The sequence below is a fragment of the Triturus cristatus genome, chromosome 8 (assembly GCF_964204655.1).
Source record: "Triturus cristatus chromosome 8, aTriCri1.1, whole genome shotgun sequence".
In the NCBI taxonomy this organism is placed as follows: Eukaryota; Metazoa; Chordata; class Amphibia; order Caudata; family Salamandridae; genus Triturus; species Triturus cristatus.
In genome coordinates this window covers 1,545,545,545-1,545,563,837 of record NC_140591.1, presented here as the reverse complement: position 1 = coordinate 1,545,563,837, position 18,293 = coordinate 1,545,545,545, and the positions used below count along the sequence as shown (strand labels likewise).

Sequence of the window (18,293 nt, the reverse complement as noted above, 5' to 3'; positions counted from 1 at the left end):
AAAGTGAGGAAGGGCCCTGCTATAGGATGAAAAGCCCCCGCAAAGAGCCACACTGAAACTGATGCGAAGGTGGTATAATGGAGGGATTGCCTTGCCCGGTATCCAGAAATATTACTGGGCTGCACAACTAGCGGTCATCAATCAATGGTTACACTGGCCCCAGGATCAGCCTGAATATCGCACGGACAGATATGTTCTGCATCCAGGAGGGTATGTGCAAGCATTGTATCCCAACCCCAAGCGCCTCCACCTCAGAAGACTAATGGAACACACTGTTCGACTTTGGCATTCAGTGCATAGAATACTGGGCTGGATTAACGAGATGACCCAAGCCAGACCACTATGGGACAGTGAAAGTCTAGGCACGCTAAGCAACTGCCCTGGCTTCGACAGGTGGGATCTCATTGAAATCTCTAAGGCGGGAGACCTGTAGTCCAGGGGGGAGGTGGTCCCATTCCCTGACCTACGAAGGGAATATGACCTAGCAACCACGGAGACTTTTTGGTACCTACAAATAAGGCATGCCTTTTTGGCGGTAATCCCACGGGGAGACGATCTCCCAGAATAATGTCCATTAGAGGACCGGCTTAAGGCAATTTCCCTGACCTACCAAATACGTATTAATAACTCCTCCAATCCCCTCCTGTCTCCGAGACCAATAGAACACAGGCCTTGGGTAACTAGCAGATGACAATTGGCTGGAAGCCCTAGCCTCTCCTAAGGAGGCGGCCATTTCATCAAGTTTAGATTAATACAACTCAGTAATCTCCATAGATCCTATCTCTCCTGCAATGCCTTAGTTAAGATGGGCAGGGGCTTGGATTCCCACTGTTGGTCTGTGGACAGGAGGGTACATTTTATTATATAATTTGGGAATATCCAGCGGTGCAGGCTTTCTGGGAGGCTATAATAAAATGCATGCATAAGGTCTGTGTAGGAAAGTGGGTTTCTGTTGCAGTAACCTCCCCATATTTTGCCAAACTACTGATGCACTTTTTCTTGGTATGCCCTGGGTCCCTGTCAAAAAGGTTCCTAGGGTCTGTGTTCTTTCCCTAAAACTGACCCAATTGGCATCTCTGGCCAAAGGTCAGATCCTGGTAAATGGTACCACAGGTACCCAGGGCACTGTGACCAGAGAAGGCCTCTAAGGGCTGCAGCACTTATTGTGCCACCCTTGGAGCGCCTGTACCCTGACACTCACACATTGCCTTTGCAGGCTGCGTGTCTTGGTGCAGAACAAAAGTGAAGAGTCGACATGGCACACATCCCTGTGAGCCCTGCCTACAACCCACTGCCCTAGATCAGCCACCCCTGCAGCTGGGTGCACTATGACAGTGGTGAGGGTACAGGTGCATGAGCCCTGTACCCCTACAGTGTCCAAGTCCATTTTTGGGAATTGTAAGGGCAGTGCTGCAATTAATAGCATATGGTGCTGGGAGTTTATCATTACGAACTCCACAACACCATAATGGCTACACTGAAAACTGGGAAGTTTTGTATCAAACTTCTCAGCACATTTAACCCACAATGATGCCATTGTGGGATTTAATGAAAAATGCACGACAGAGGGCATCTTCGAGATGCCCCCTGATACTCGACCAACTTCTAGTGTCCCGACTGAGTGGCTGCTTAGGCTGCCATCAACAGACATGTTTTTGGACCCCTGAGTCAAGAGCCTGCTGCTCTCGGGGGCCTGAAACAATGCACATCCTGGGACGAGGTGCCAAGCCTCCTCCCCCAGGATGGGCAGGGTTCACGAAGGGGAAGCTTCAAAGGCATGCCGCCTTTGTGAGCTTCCCCAGACCATTTGCTGCTTTAAGCAACTGGTCCCCACTGGTTCTGCCCCCCACTTTGGGCGGGAGAACCGGCAGGAAAAACAAGTGAGGAAGAGAGGTGTGCCCACCTCTGCCAACTCCACCCCTCAGGTGGGAGGTGAAGCACAACTCCAAGCCCCCGCCATCTTGTGGATAGGGGGACCCAACCAACCAGGGACAGGCTCCTGCCCCCTTCCCGCTGGAGGGTGGTGCAATAGGGGGTGTACCCACCCCAGGGAAGGGACCCATTGGTCCCTGCCCTCTACCTACCTGTAACACCCCTAAATATAGCATTTAGGGGCACCTGAACCTTGCTTCCTCAGATCCAGAAACGACAAGAAGGAAGATAAGACGAAGAACCGAAGAGCCGTACAAAGCTAACAAGAGGGCGACGCCCACTGACTTGACCCCAGCACTACAGGCCTGTCTCCCCTCGAACCTGCTCCTGTGAAACCCCGGTGTGTCCTGCAGTCAGCAACCTCAAAAACCCCAGAGGACCTGTCTGCCTTCACTTCCAAAGACTGCTTCTCCCGTGAACACCGGATTTGTTCAACTGCAACCTCTGGCAGCAGCCAGAAACTGCGAATCCAGCCCACTCTGCATCCACCGAACCCAGCCCGAGCTCAAGTAGAAAACCACCACAAGAAGGCCACCCCTTGATCCTGAACTGAGATCCGGCGACCCCTGACCTGCCTCAAGCCTCCAGCCGACGCCTACATTCTAAATCCAGAAGGCCCCCCTAACCGCGACCCGGAGCTGGTAAGAAGATCCGACTCCAAAAGGCACCCCTGCACCCGACGCCCCAGGGCCTTGTGCGCCCAAACCAACAGTGCCTAACCTCGCCCTGACATAAAACCTAGGAGCTTTGCTCCCACCGCCGAGTCGCCTGCCCATTAGCAGCCACCAACCGGAGGCCCTCTATCTCCCATTGGATAACATTGGGCCTCAACACTCTGAACCCGGCAGCCCTAGTGCTACTGAGGGTGTAACAAGAGTGCATCACTGACCCTGGGGGACCCCTGAGTCTAACCCCAGAACCTTAACTCCCACAGTCGATAACTTACCTGTGAACTGATAACTTGTTTTTCCTCCACAGGATAACATTGACAATTTTCTCTCAAAAAGTTTCGGTGTGGAGTTTTCAAATTTAAAAATATTCTTTAAAAATCGTACGAATAACCAAAACGCATTTACTTACCTGTTTGCAGGAAATGTCCCAGTGCTGATTCTAGGTATCCAGCCCTGAGTTAGAAAAGTAACGTGAAAAGTAACTTACCTTTAATTTACTGAAAAAGCCTCTTCATTTCAATGTACTGTATTTGTTAAGTATTGCAACCTACTGAATCCCCTGCAAGTCTAACAAAGTACAATTCCTATTGCATTTTAAAACTGTTCTACATTCAGCAACTTATTACAGTAAAGTATTTAATGCTTACCTGTGCCAGGCTTGCTTGGTTCTAAAATAAAACAACAGTATATTTCTTATACAAAAACATTTGGCCTAGAGTTCAGTTCTTGAGTGTGTGAATTCATTTGCTGACTGAGTGTGTACATCAAATGCTTAACACTGTCCTCTGATACTGCCTTACTGCTCGACCACTCTACCACAAATAAAGAGTAAGGTTCTATCTAACTTTAACCTCTGCCTACCTCTGGGGTCACCTGGACTCTATACAAACTATACCTCATTTTGGTGTAGTATATATAGAGCCAGTTTCCTACAATATGTGGTGCAAACTTGTTACTCTCGCCTAAATGATGTCTCTTCAACACATAGGATGCTACTGATTTCAGCCACAAGGAACAGATCTGGGTGACCTTGGGGGTGGCTATAGCCAAACGTAAAATCGCCTGCTTGTGGGGGGGGGACGCCGACTGGACCAACTCTCAGAGACTGGAAAAAAGACATGGACTGGTGCAAGGTTGTCTACGAAAGCAGGGGTTGCCCCAAAAAGTGGGAACAGATCTGGGGTAAATGGAATGTCGATAGGGGAAGTCCGTGCATGGCCCCCTTCATGTTGTTAGGTAGTGCCACAGCTTTGGGATTCAATGTCATTGATGAGCATAACAATGGGACCAGACCGGAAAATCTGCATCAACAGTGAAAAATGTAAACAAGCATGCTATATAACCTGTTTATACACTCACCAGCAGTGGTGTATTTGCTGCAGTACGATTTGTTGTATGATCAATTAAAATAATTTTGAAGAAAAAAAACGAATCTATGTACACTAGTACTGTGAATCACAGTGTTTACAGTGGTACACGCTGCGCCATACGCTATATCCATACCTTGTTTGTGCCTATGCATGCACTTGTCAATTCCATTTTTTACCACCAGCTTAAAAATGTCCTAATGTGGGCCCTGGGATGGTGCTTCCCTCCATTCTTCTTCCAGCATCAGTAGCTTCAACTGCAGTAAGTTAAGGTGTTAAGCTATATGTGTTGTAGCACTGACCATCTGTATCTGTTGATCTGCGCAACCTCTGTGTCTGTTGTCAGGGGAACAGTCATCTGGTGCATGCTTGCTAGGTGCAATGTCATAAATTTGAGGTCCATTTGAAACTGTCTACTTCAAGTAAGGTTGAACTCATACAGCAGATTTTGTATTCTGTAATTAGGAAGTGAACATTGGGAGCTTAGCCACCAGGTACAGACCCAAGCTCCTTACTTACAAAGGATAGTTACAGTCACTGGTTGAACACAAGTGATGGGAGTAACAATTGGAAATGTGAAAGCACCAGCATGGGAGGACTTCTATCCCCAGTGTTGTACAACTTGGTTCAGCAAAATCCAGTTGCCTGGGTCGAGAGAAGGGGTGCCAAGCACGCAAGACATGATGGCCCTTCGAGGACCAAAACTCACTCTGTTCTGGACTTGAGTTCAGCTCCTCATCTGTGTGCTGAGGTCCCAAAACAGTCTCTCCTCTGGGCGTGCACTGTGTACGGTTTGCACTGAATCAATCTTAGGGCCCGATTACGAGTTTGGCGGACAGGGTCAATCAGTCACAAACGTTACGGATATCCCACCTACCGTATTACGATTACATTATATCCTATGGAACTTGTAATACTGCTGATGGGATATCCTTTACGTTTGTGACGGAGTATCCCATCCGCCAAACTCATAATCAGGATCTGTATATTAATTAATTAATACATCCCACAGATTTAACCCCCGCAAGATTTGCCCTGGTGGGACCTGAAAAGCAACACAGACACCAATCTGGAGATTAGGTATGCAGACCGCAAAGAGCTACACTAGACCACCCTCTTACATTCTCTTGATGCCATACCTCATATGAAGCTGACATTAATATTTGAGACTCAAGTCCTGTAGTAGGCCCAGGAAATCTGGGAAAGCTTTTATTTGTGTTGGGAATCCCAAATTCTTTTTATAGTAAATATTGGACTCAAAAGGACAGCCCAGCTAATTTGTTTGGAAACCCTCAATCTAGGCTGTGGTGTAAGACTGGGTTGACTCTAAAGGACCAGGCAAATGCTCTTACAATGAAAAAGAGGCCACATGCCTTGAGACAATGGAATGAAAATGTACCAATTTGGGAGTCTCTCCTACAAACAAGTCAATGTCATAATCACTCTAGCGGGGGCTCTGATGCCTGCCAAGGTATGGTACCCTGCTCCCCAGTTTTACAGGTTAGATTGTTCTTGAACCCTGATCCCATACAGTTAGCCTTTAAGTCTGCAGATTGGAGAATGTACTTATAAACTTTTTTGTAGGTTAATTCATCAAGGGGAGAGATCAGTTTTCAGGCCACCACTGTCTTGCCAGAGACTCTTGCAAGACAGTGCATTTGTTTTCATGGAATCTACCACTTAATTCTGAGGAGTACAAAATACCACAGTAAACTACTTACCTTACAAATCTTTACTGCACACTTAACATAATCCATACAAAAAAAGTAAATTTGAGGACAACAGATAAAGTATTGTCACAAGTGATTCTCGAGAGTGCAAAGAAGATACTCAACATCTTATGTGGGGTGTACAGGTTCCTCCATTGACTCTTCCAACATTTGTATGAATATGGAGGCACATTCCCTGCATACTTCTCATTAAGCCAGAGCATACTTACAATTCAAGATCTGGGGACTCGTCAGTCTGTCATCGTGACTCCAGAAATCTAATTACTTCTTCCTCTTTTTGTTAGAATATTAGGAATTCCTACACTGTTTCAACCTATGAAACAAGTTTTTTTTATCCAACCTGTGCATGGACACAGAGTGTGTGGTGATGAGAAAAATGTCAGCTGGATATGGTACCAGATAAAGCTCATAGCAAGCCTATACATGCACTTGCTGAAATAGGAGCGTTAATTACGTTAATAATAATATATTATACATGAATGTACATATGTTAATGATATTAATACATACATAAATGTCTTTTATGAAAGCATTTGAAAAACATCATTGCCCAACCAAAGATTCACAACATGAAAATGTAGTAAAACCATGTCCTATTATCCTACATCTTGTATTCCGCAAGAATCTAAAGACCTGACTATTCAGTTAGTCTTTTTGCTGGACCATCTCCACATGCCTACACTCCCCTACTCAGCACCTTGATACCCTCATGGATGACAAGCAGCGCTCTACAAATCCACCTTACATTACATTACATTAAATTACAAAAGCAGCCTTTCTGTGGTTGCAGAAAATTCATTGAAATCCCTAAATTGGTGAAACCATAGCAGCTTCCAGGGAAGCCTTCCCTCATCATGGGATATTCCTTGCAACCTCCAAGGCCACCCAACACGGTTTCCAAGGGGAAGCTGTCCAAAGGGGACAGCTTCACTGTTGCGACTCTGTTGTCACCTCTTTCAGGACTTCATTAAATATTAATTGTTTTTCTTACTGAGCTAATGTTAATCAAATACTAAAATATTACTTTTGTCGTCACAAACCTGGTGTTTTTGAGAATTGCAGATTTTCCCATAGACTGGAGTATGTTCTAGCTGGGGATCGATGCTCTCATCTCAGAGGTGTATCTGCTCCTTGAGGTCTCTTCATACAGTGGGAATATTTAGTAATTGACAACTATGGTTATTGCTTTAATCTATCCTGCTCTTTAATTTTCTCCTCCGAATTTAGTGTAAGATCTAAACATCCACAGACTTCCAATCCTGGTTTTACCATAGGGTTAGTCCGGGAAGAATACGGAATTCAGTTCTTTGACCCCTCATTAATCTGAATTACTAATGAAGTGAGAGCCTTAAGGTATGAACACCTCAGTAACAGTGGGGTCAATTGTGCTTGTACTTTCCATTTTCCTATGTGTTTCCCAATCCCAGGATCCCAAAACTTTCCCCATTAGAACACATGAAGTGATTGATTTCTTACCAGAATTGTAAATGCAATATGGCAAAGATGATTTGGCTTTTATTCCTGAAATGAAAAGAATGCAGGTTTCAAACTGTGATGCTTTTGCAAGAACTCAAATTATACAAATTATATAGATGTCAATGCAAACAATGGTTCCTCTTCAAAAAGGTGCATTTTTTTTCAAATTCACTCCTGCAATAAAAAATTATTAAACTGATAATTCTGTTTAAATTTTTTCCAGTAAAGGGACACCCCAATCTTCACGCCCTCAATGAAACCCTGGTGTGACCACAGGATCTTTACCACTGTGTTAAGGGCATGCACATAGATACCACAAACCTAGCGTTTTAGAACTATTTCACAGTTCCACATTATTGGCTGTGTCCTCCCACATCGATAAAAGCCACACTTTTATACAGAAATATATGTTTGTGTTAAAAAATATATTAATTTATATTTAAACATACTCATGTATGTATGGATGAGGAATTTGTATGGCGTGAACATTGTAGAAAGGCTGCAGAGCACAGTAGAGGGTGACAACCAAAGTTTCATTCTCTGAGTGATTAGAGGGGTAGCTGGGTTCTGAAATGTGTAGTGGATAATAACTGTGAGATGTAATGTTCCTTAAAGAGGTGTGTCTTTAGCTCTTTCCTAATTGGAGCAGATTTGGGTCTATCCTGGGTACTGTATAGATGGAGAAGGCTTCTGGCTTTGTTCTTTTTAGACTTGTTTGTCTCCACTCTAGTGATGCCCTAGCTGTTGATGTGTTGCAAGCCACACGAGATGGTAAGCTTGACAGTCTGGTAGGCTAAGGTGCTGGTCGTGATGGCTTTGTAGATGATTCAGCTAGTTTTGAAGATAGTGTGGACGTAGAGGGGAACCTGTGGTGATCCATCAGGGTGAGAATTATGATGTTATATTTCTTTAAGCACTGATGAGGCATGTTGTATTGTGGAAAATTACCTTGGGTGGGACCAGTGTGGAATTTGGGAGATTGTAGGTCATAGATTTGTCACCATCCTGATACCTGAGTATGATGTGTGGGCATCAGTTCTAAAGTCACTGTCTGGGAGAGATGATTTTAATTGAAATAGTGGAGAGTCGATACCAGAAATCTTTGTTTTCTTGTTGATGTGTGTAGTGCCTTGCGAGTTAGAAATGATGGAACCCTTTTGCATCCTTATGGACTCCATAGAAATGTGATGTAATTATTAGAGCAGCATGCAATGAAGACTGGTTTAGAATGTTGAGTTAGCAGCTACATGCACACAAATAAAGACGTGTAATACTAAGCTGCGTGTGCGGCGTAGTCATTAGCCGGGAACGAGGCAGGGGAGGACACCATAAAACTGGCAATGACGTAGGGCATAAGTAACTCAAAAATTGACAGTGCTCTCCCTGAGAGTTTGCCGGAGTCGAAGCAAACTGCTCATGCGTGCCATGTGTGTTGCAGTCGAAGTACGGAACGGACGCTTAATGAATGTGGAGTCACAATGCAACTCCAGCTGCTGTAAAGAAGCTGAAAACAACAAAAGCATAGCGAAGAAATCTACATACCGCTGACTGAGAAACTGCTGGTCTGACCACACATAAAGGTACCACTCTGTTACGCAATATACATAGGTAAAACAGAGTAATAACGCTAAAGGTGGATGCAAACAGGTTTTGAAAGAACAGCAAATAGTGACAGCAAATTGCAAGATAACACTGCGATCAGAAGCTCTGCAAGGCAGAGATCAGCCAGGTGTCAGACAGTACACAGAGATGCCTAAAAGCAAAGCAAGTCAAATACAAGAAACGGTCATTTGCTAACACGAACTGAATAATGAGAGTCATACCACAGAGTAGCCTCAGAAGAAGTGCCCGGTTTGTTTTTATGGAGCTGTGCATATCTGAAGTGCACGCCCTCAAAGCTATTGGTATGGCAGCTCAGAAAAAACTCCTGAGGTCTCCAGAAAAGTGAAGGGCTCTCATGGAGACAAAGAGGGGGGTCACAGTGCCACCGACTGGCCAAGATGACCCATGGCCAGAACAGCACAGAAATGGCTACAACTCTGCTGCTTTCTTGAAACCACCACCACCATTCGATACTGACAAAAAACTGACAAACAAGCATTAAAATGCAGTCATTACAATGCACTACCTTTACAACGCAGCTGTTACAACGCAGCTGCCTTTACATCGCATGCCATTACAATGCATGCCATTACAACGCATGTCCCTACAATGCATGCCATTAAAACAAATACCATTACAACCCATGCCATTACAACGCATTATAAGGTAAGTAATGGGGATTTTTTAGTTTTAGGGTAGTTATGGGATTTGGGGTACATGGGGATAGTATTTTAATCCTACACTATCCAACACTTACCCTACTATTGCACTCACTGGAGTGGGAATAGTAATTTTTACCCCCACACTATCCAACACTTACCCCAGTGTTGTCCCAAAAGTATTGCAGGTTGTAATGGTATGCTTTGTAATGGTATGCCTTGTAATGGTATATGCTGTATTGGTAGTTTAAAAAAAAATGCGTTGTAATGGTGTGCGTTGTAAAATCATGCGTTGTATTGGTATTTGCGATGTAAAAACTGCGTTGTAATTGTTTGCGTTACAACATCATATATTTCTCAACACACTCAACAATATTGTAAGTTCAATGAATTTAATGATGAAGAAGTTATGTGTCTGAGAGTTATTGACGAATGCTTGTCAGATTCCTTGAGAAGATGAATGCTCTGATAAACTATGGAGCAAGTGTTAATGGCAGCCAGAGCTGAAGAGCGTGCTGACTGACAAGCTGCTGACATGGAGGTAACTAGAATGAATCCGTCATGAGTGTGAAAAGCTAGCCAAAACAAAAGACTGAAGGACACAAAGTGATGTCTAGCTATAAGAGGATTAGAGGGTTCCCGGATTGGATAAAGGCAGGGAGCCCGGGAAAACACAACAGTCACTAGAACCACCCACATAAAGTGGGAAAACGCCACCTACCTAAATTATAATGAAGCGAAAATACCTTGCTGATAGATAAAAAGTTTTAATCATAGGCTTGGATCGAGATTTCTGAAAAAATAACTCATGAAGCTACATATACTTTTTTCATTTGATTTAATATTCATGAGCTAGTCATATCAAAACTTGAATTATATATAACTTGTGCTAAACTTAGTGTGCATAGAAACAGAAATAATAGCAAAGCGTCAAGTCTCATATTCATAGATCAGTTATGATTTAAACTTTTTCCGCTTCATTATAATTTAGGCAGGCGGCGTTTTCCCCCCTTTATGTGGGTGGTTCTCTTGACAAAGTGATATCTACACAAAAAGAAGTTGTATTTTTTATATTGATTTTCGTTTTCACATGAAGATAATTGTTACACTCTTGGACAGATATGTAAAGGCTGTGAGACGGAGAACCATCTTGTAACAGTTTGCAAAGCGAAGCAAAAAGTACGCGCATCGCAGCGTGAAGACAAAATGGCTGCCAGAACGGTCCAGAAGCAACGTTCGATGCACACCCACAAGGCCAAGCAGTGACATCAATTAAGTCAAAAGACAAAATCAACACTGAGCGAAGTTGATTGCCATCTAAGTCATCGTCAAACAGTTCTTATGAACCAATATCAAGTGAAGTGAAGAAAATGATTGTGCCATGTCAAAATTTAGCTCAGAAAAGCATGTTCATGTTGGTTTGGCTGTTGGTGAAGAAAACATCAGTCAAAGAAAGATTGACATGCCAAAGCACCACAGTCATTTCAAACATTGCCCAAGATTACACTGAAGGTTAATGGTTATTTGATACTTTTCATTGTCGCCAGTGGTCCATCGATAAACATTATGCCCGAGGAGAAATATAATAAATTATTTCCATTGCCTCAACTTACACCACCGAAAACCAAAGTGTATAAATGGGCTGCATTGAGACCCTTAAAAAGTCAAGGTTTATTTGTAGCAGCAATGAAACACAAGAAAACAAAGGGGAAAGCACCCATCCCCATTCAGGCGCTTCAAGGCACAGAGTTGAGTGCCTATCTGCTCAGTTTCAACACAGCTGCTGATATGGGTCTGATTTCTTTGAATTATAACATGAATGCTCACCATGAAAAAGTAAGTCAGTTCCCTTCATTATTTAAAGGTTTGGGAAAACTTAAGACTATGAAAGTAAAGTTACATATCAATGAGGATGTGCCTCCTGTTCCTCAGAGATATAGACAAATTGCTTTCATCTGCAAGAAGCTGTTGAAAAAGAACTTGAATCGTTATGTAAGCATGATATTATTGAGCGTTCCACTGGTTCAAAGCCATGGGTTTCTCTCATAGTAGTATTGTCTAAAATGGACAGTGAAGGAGCTGTATGCATATGCGTTGACATACGTCAGGCAAGCAAGGCAATTGAACAAGAATGACATCCAGGTCCACACATTGCTGACATGATAATTCAATAAAATGATGTAAAGGTCTTCTCTTGCCTTGACTTAAATAAACATTGTCATCATTTAGAACTCGAAGAAGATTGCAGGTACATTGCAACCTTTTCTACACATGTTGGTCTGCTTTGATACAAAAGATTAAGGTTTGGTGTGTCACCCGCTGCAGAACTATTTCAAACTGTTTCAAGAAGTCATTTGACACATCATACATCCTGTCATGAATGCATTCAAATACCGCGAAGACATATAGTTTTTGGGATCTACACTAAAGGAGAATGATAATACGCAAGTATGTTGTTTACTTGCCGACCCAGGTATGACTTTGAATGCAGCCAAGTGTGAGTTTCATCAGACAAAGCTAAAGTTCTTTGGCCATATCTTTTTTTTGATGGGGGGAATGACACCATATCCTGCTAAAGTACAAGCGCTGTAGAATGCTGATCCCCCACAAGATGCTTCTATGGTGCGTTTATTTATTGACATGGGCAGCTACTGTTCAGATACAAATAAGACTTTTTCAAGTAAGTGCTCTGTTGAGAGACTTGATGAAAAAGAATGTTTCCCTTTATTGGTCACATGAATGTGAGAAACGTTTTTTAGGAAAATCAAAGAAGCCATTGTGAATGCTAAAGAAATGGCATACTTTAATCTGTAGCTTCCTACAAAGGTTGTTGTTGATGCTAGACCAGTCGGATTAGGCGCTATCCTTGCACAGTACAGTGAACACTCGAATGCTAGATGGCAAATTGTGGCATTTGCAAGTAGGAGTTTGTCTCAAACAGAACATGCTTACTCACAACCAGAAAAAGAAAGTTTAGCAGTGGTATGGGCTAGTGAACATTTCCATGTATTCCTGCAGGGAAATCCTTTTACGATTGTAAGTGATCATCAAGTGTTACTGACTATATTTGGCAATCCAAAGGCCAAAATGCCTCCTCGCTTTGAATGATGGGGACTATGGTTACAAGAGTACAATTATACCACTGAGCATTGTCTACGGAAGGATCAGAACCCTGCTGACTACTTTTCCAGAGTGCCTATGCAAGGTCATGGTACTCCATCCAAGATGGCTGAGGCCTATATTATAGGTGAAAAGCTAAGTCGCAATTGCCTAGTGCTACTAATCAGATGCTGTGACCAATATTCAGTTGTCCGATCTTGCGTTTCAGGAATGCAGTGCCAATGCAGTGCAGTGCAGACAGGCCATTAAAGTCCTTAACAGCCTGCTCAGATCACTGGTTTGCACAGTTTGCATGAACTGTATCAAGCAGAGTTTTTTTTGCAGCTGAGGAGCATCCCAGTACCATTTTGGGTCATGTATCCCATGGCAATGTGAGTTGATCCTCTTGCATGTGTTCTGTGGTGAATATGGTGCACAATGATAGAGGTGAATTGTTGCCATGTTTAGATCTAATCTTCATGGGTTTGAGAATAGTTTATGGTTTTAAGAAGTCAAACTGTGATTTAAACATTTTGTTTCTGGAGGTATAAGTGAACATGAGGGCTATAAGAAATTGTCCACCTACCCGTATCTAAAGCTTTGATTGAGAGCATCAGTAATGCTTGCTTTATTTTACAGCGTACAGCATATATATGACATCTTCCCATTCTTTCTCATCAACAATGTCATCCTCTTGCAGCTCTGGCTAAGTAGGTGTGAAGGAGTAAATTACCACGCTGGGGTTCCCTTAGTATTGTGGGAGAAATCATAGACATTGGTGAAATGATTAAGTTTGCCAGAGGTTGAACATTTCTTTGCTAGGAGCTGGACAGTTACCAGGATGAGGGAACACATCTTTGCAGTCTACGCAGGGCCTCTGTTTTTTCTTATGTGGTGCTGGTTTGGGACAAGTGGTGGTCTTCCAGATCTGATCCACGGGTTCATGTCTAATCAGTTTGATTAGACATACCTCCATCGGTGATACCATTGTGCTGGAGAGGCCTAGTATTAAGATGTTTGGTAAAAATTTGCCTGGTTCTCTTGTGGTTTTGTGGATGTGCACCCTTGAATGATCTGGTCTCAAACGTCCTGTGTCTGACTGTATAAGGTGCTAGTGCTAGCGCGCTCTGTGAGCCTGAGCTGGAATGCATCCGAAAACTCCTCTGGGCCTTGTTTTTCTTGTAACAGTAAGAATCGTTCATAATATGGGTTTGGTAATGGAGTAAAGCACCAACTGAGCGATACACAGTAATGGCAGCCCCGGCATGTCCTGTTACAGAAGCCAATGCACAGTGCTGAGCAATAGGCAAGAATTATAAATGCATTTATATCCCCTATGGGCCACCATGCAAAGAGGAAGATATAATGCCAGTCAGTGTGTGCACAGAGCCAACCTGTGAAGGTACGGGGAGCTCAGCTCTATTGGAAACAATTCTGTGGCCAGGGAGGCAGACAACGCATGGTCAGTTTGCCTTCACGTTAGTGTAACTGGGTGACAGGACCCATCCCGGGCTCTCTGTGGCGAAGCAGAAAAACTCAGCAGCTCGAGCATGGCCGTGTGCAGGCAGTAGCGTCTTTTGGCCCCAACAGTGGGCGTGTAAGAGTCAGGCCACAAAGATGTATAGGACACTGGCAGCACAGTGATCACATTAGGAGGAGTTCAGGAGACTCACATATTCACAGCAGCACCACTGCAAGCAGGATCCAGTGATGGAGAGGGCAAGTTAGATGGTTATGGTCATTGTGCGAGAGCTGAATGACCCGGCAGCATTTGGCATGATGCACAGGAGCAAACGCAGGATTGTGAGCTACCTTGATCCCAACGTGATTTCAGAAGTACAAATCGCCTGCATAAACAACTTGGGCACCTGAATTGGTGACTGCAGGGACAAGGAAATGCTGAGGCTGGCCTCAAGACTGTGCATTTTTTAATGACACTACATCACCAGGATATCATCAAATGCTTCAATGCAGTCTGCGGAACTATTGGGGAACACACATCTTCTGGGCCTCAAAATATCTTTTCTGATTACTGACCTACAACCTCTCACATGGCGGATCCAATGAATCCCTTTATTCCTGACCAAATCCTCTCCTTAGTACCCCTAATGTGAAACTATTTTTGGGACATTGGTCATATATATTTTGTGGGGAGCAGAGGGCGCTAGTCACTCCTGAACCAGTGACAGCTGCCTTAGGGAGGGATTATACATTATATTTAAAAAACTCACACTACATTCTACAGAGTTGACTATTAACTGACAGTCAACACCTAAATGTCATACTTCCAGTCCTAAAATCAAACCTTTTGTTGTTTCAGACCATTCGTGCATCTCAATAGAGCTGCACTCATTACAAAATTTAGAGGTACAACGATTAAAATAATGACTACGGAGAATAAAAATCAACAAGAGATTAAATGTCCTAGAAGACAGAATCAATAATCTAGATTATACACAAAAGGAACAGGGGGCACTCACAGAAATGAAAGTTCTTAAATACAACTATAATACATTTCTAAGTGAGAAGACACTTAAATGTGTCTCTTTGAACAAATCAAAGAAGCTATGCGGGGAAAACAAGGCAGGCAGAATGACGTCAAACTACTAAAATATGGCAGAAACAAGTCAACCTTACTGGGAATTACAGGCATGAATGGTAATACCCAAATAGAAACCAAGAATGTACTAGAATCATTCCATAACTCCTATAAAACAATGTATAATTCCAATAGAGTAACAACTATGGAACCATACAGTGCATATCTGGAAAAGGTCTCACTGTTATTATTATTATTATTAATAAGCATTTATAAAGCGCCTGGCTACCCTTAGGCATCACCGCGCTACTGTCTACCCTAGACTGGAGGCAAAGAAGAATCTTAAATCAATTACAGAATCAGAAATATATGAGACCATACAAAGTATCAAGGTTGGGCAGGCCCTAGGCCCAGATCGCCTTGCAGGCAAATTCTACATGGAATGTGCATTAATCTTAATATGGCTCTTTGAACCACTCTTCCACCTCTAAGCAAAAACAGGAAAGATTGCATGCTGCATCATCAGTGCCACAATAGTTGTTATTCCCACAGATCAGCTAAATGTTAAAAATCCCGCCTCACATCACTAAGGAATATTGATGGCAAGACGGATGTAAAAATACTAGCCAATAGACTAGATAAGATATTACACAACTTAGTACACCTGGTTCAAACATGGTTTTTAAAAGGCAGGCTCACATATGACAACATTATACTTGTCTTAATGTGATGGAAAGTGACAATTCTTGACACCCCTACGGCCACCATCCCTTTAGATGAAGAAAAGTAATTTAAGAAGGTCTCATTTACCTTTCTAAAGGCTGTATTGACCAAACCTAACTTAGAAGAAGACTTCATCCCCATGGCCCTTGCCTTATAGTCCATGCCTGAAGCGCACATAAGTGGAAACCACTCAGCACCATTCAACCACTCTCAAGGAACACAGCAGGAGTGCCCATTGCCTCCTCTTTTATTACTATTAGCTATTGAACCACAACTATCCTCATTAAGAGACAACAACAACAGTAACGGGATCCCCTTCCCGTCTGGTAAACAAATGGTAGCTATCTATATAGATAATGTACTAATATTCACAGAAGAAGCCCACATAGCCATCCTCAGAATAACTGCAGAGATCAATAACTATGAACTACAACGGGAAACTCTATTTATCAAGAGAGGACAAAGGTATTTCTACTAAACATACACTGCTCCTCCAAGATTATAGGTTCTGCAAGACTAAACAGGCCACAAAACATGCTGAAATACTTGGGCATCTTGTTTAGGGGAGACTTAAACATGTTGATAACAATCAATGAAAGTAACACTTTGTAGAAGATTAAATAAACTCTAACCCTTTGGTCACCAAAGGTCATCACATGGTGGGGAAGATCTGAAGCCATCAAAATGATGATGACCCCTCTTGTCAATTTCTTAACTAGCAGGCTCTTATTAACATTCTCACAAAACCTCTTCAAAACAGTAGACAAATATTTTTCTTATTTTTTATGGAGAGAAAATGTAAGAATTTCCTTGAACAAGTTTAAACTGAATAAAAACAAAGGAGGCATAAACCTCTCAGTCTTATGAGATACAAACCTGCATTGCGAGTCAAGGGGCATGGTGGTTAGAAGCAGATACTAAAACTCAATTGCACTACAATTTGAGAATAACCTATTGTACTCTCTTCCTCTGCTTGCAACCCTATCAATTAACCATGTCCCTTCCTTTGAGACTGTTCACTCACATAACATAGCATACAGTACCATAGTAGCTCTCCTAAAAACTTGATACAAAATCACCACTCCAAATACCAAAGTCAATTTATACTACCTTATAGTATAATATTAATCTCAAAGTTGACATCTGGGCTATATGCTGGCAAGACCATGGTCTCCATGAGAACCTCAAGTCTTTCACAGAACTACAAAATTGTCGCAATCAATCTAATCAGTGCGTTAATCAATTCCTCAAACTTAAAGTTGCCCTCAAGAAACTAGGGAATGCTCATAACCTGGAAAGCCCCATGATATTAAAAAAACTGAAAAAGTCCGGACATGTTGCCTTTTAAGTATACAGAATTCTGGCACCAACCAGAGCACCCTTAGCTCATCACTCATTAACAGAACACACGTCATAGAAACCACTCCATAAAAAACATATTACCCTCAGCCTAGTGGAAGATCAGGATTTCTCTATTTACAGTACAAAATGACATGCTCCCTCTTTTGCCTAAATGAGATTGCAGAGAATTCATAAAGCAGTGTAGACTCCAAACAAATTATATACTTTACGGGTAGAAACAGGTGAGTTAGAACACATGTTGCTCAGCAGCAAACATGTGAAAACACTATGGATTAAAATCCAAGAATTTGTACAAAAAGCATTCAATACTCAAATAAAGTTTGATTATACTACGGTTGTTTTAAGAACTTTCCACTCAACCCCCCCCCCCCCACTCCTAAGCTCACACATCTACACATGACTGACCTTCTTCTGACACTGGGTTGGGACTTGTCATATCCATTCTATTAGAATGTAAAAGTACAACTTTGTCTGATTGTGTTTTATTAGCAGAGCAGATAATCTACTCTACTTGAAAAATCCCACTCACTTTGTGCATCAAGAACCCTTAGGGTCACAGCCAGATTGGGTAGATGAACAGACCATGACAATATACACATAGACTAGATCGGAGCACCACTCCCATTCACGCTCATCTAAGCTCCTCTATATCTCTCTTTGCACCTTCAAGCTCTGCCCTATGTCTTGGCCTAACTCTCTCTTCAACTATAGATCGCATCCAAGCAAGACCTCATCCTTAAATACGGAGGGACTCTTTCTATCAGCTCATGCCCAACAGATAACATTTATCAAGAAGGACATCATAACCTAATCAGATAGATGCCTTATCCTGTTTTGAGCTGCTGGCCTTAGGAATAATCAGAATTGATGACCGTGCAAGAACCACTAATGATCAGGGATCAATGGAAACTATTCTTACGTTGTGTGATGTACATGCTGCAGCTCTTCCAATCTCATTGTCAATCAATATCCTTCTTTTCCAAAAAATGTAATAACATTTCTGAAATTAAAAGGGAATACCGACTATGGTACAGCCACTCCGATTCCTAGGAGTACAGATGGTAACTACCAGGACAGGCTCTTAGCTAAAATTCTCTAAGCACACAACTGAATGTTTAGTGGCCCAACAAAAG

The 18,293-nt window shown here is 42.5% G+C and overlaps 1 protein-coding gene across 1 annotated transcript in view; it reads right to left on the bottom strand.

The window, feature by feature from the left end:
• LOC146806102 (ecto-ADP-ribosyltransferase 5-like) overlaps positions 1-18,293 on the bottom strand; it is a 344,837-nt gene that overhangs the window by 42,346 nt on the left and 284,198 nt on the right. Inside the window, exon 5 of the mRNA XM_085623440.1 lies at positions 7,177-7,221. Within this exon, the coding sequence (XP_085479566.1) occupies positions 7,177-7,221 (45 nt within the window). The remainder of the gene's footprint in view (positions 1-7,176; positions 7,222-18,293) is intronic.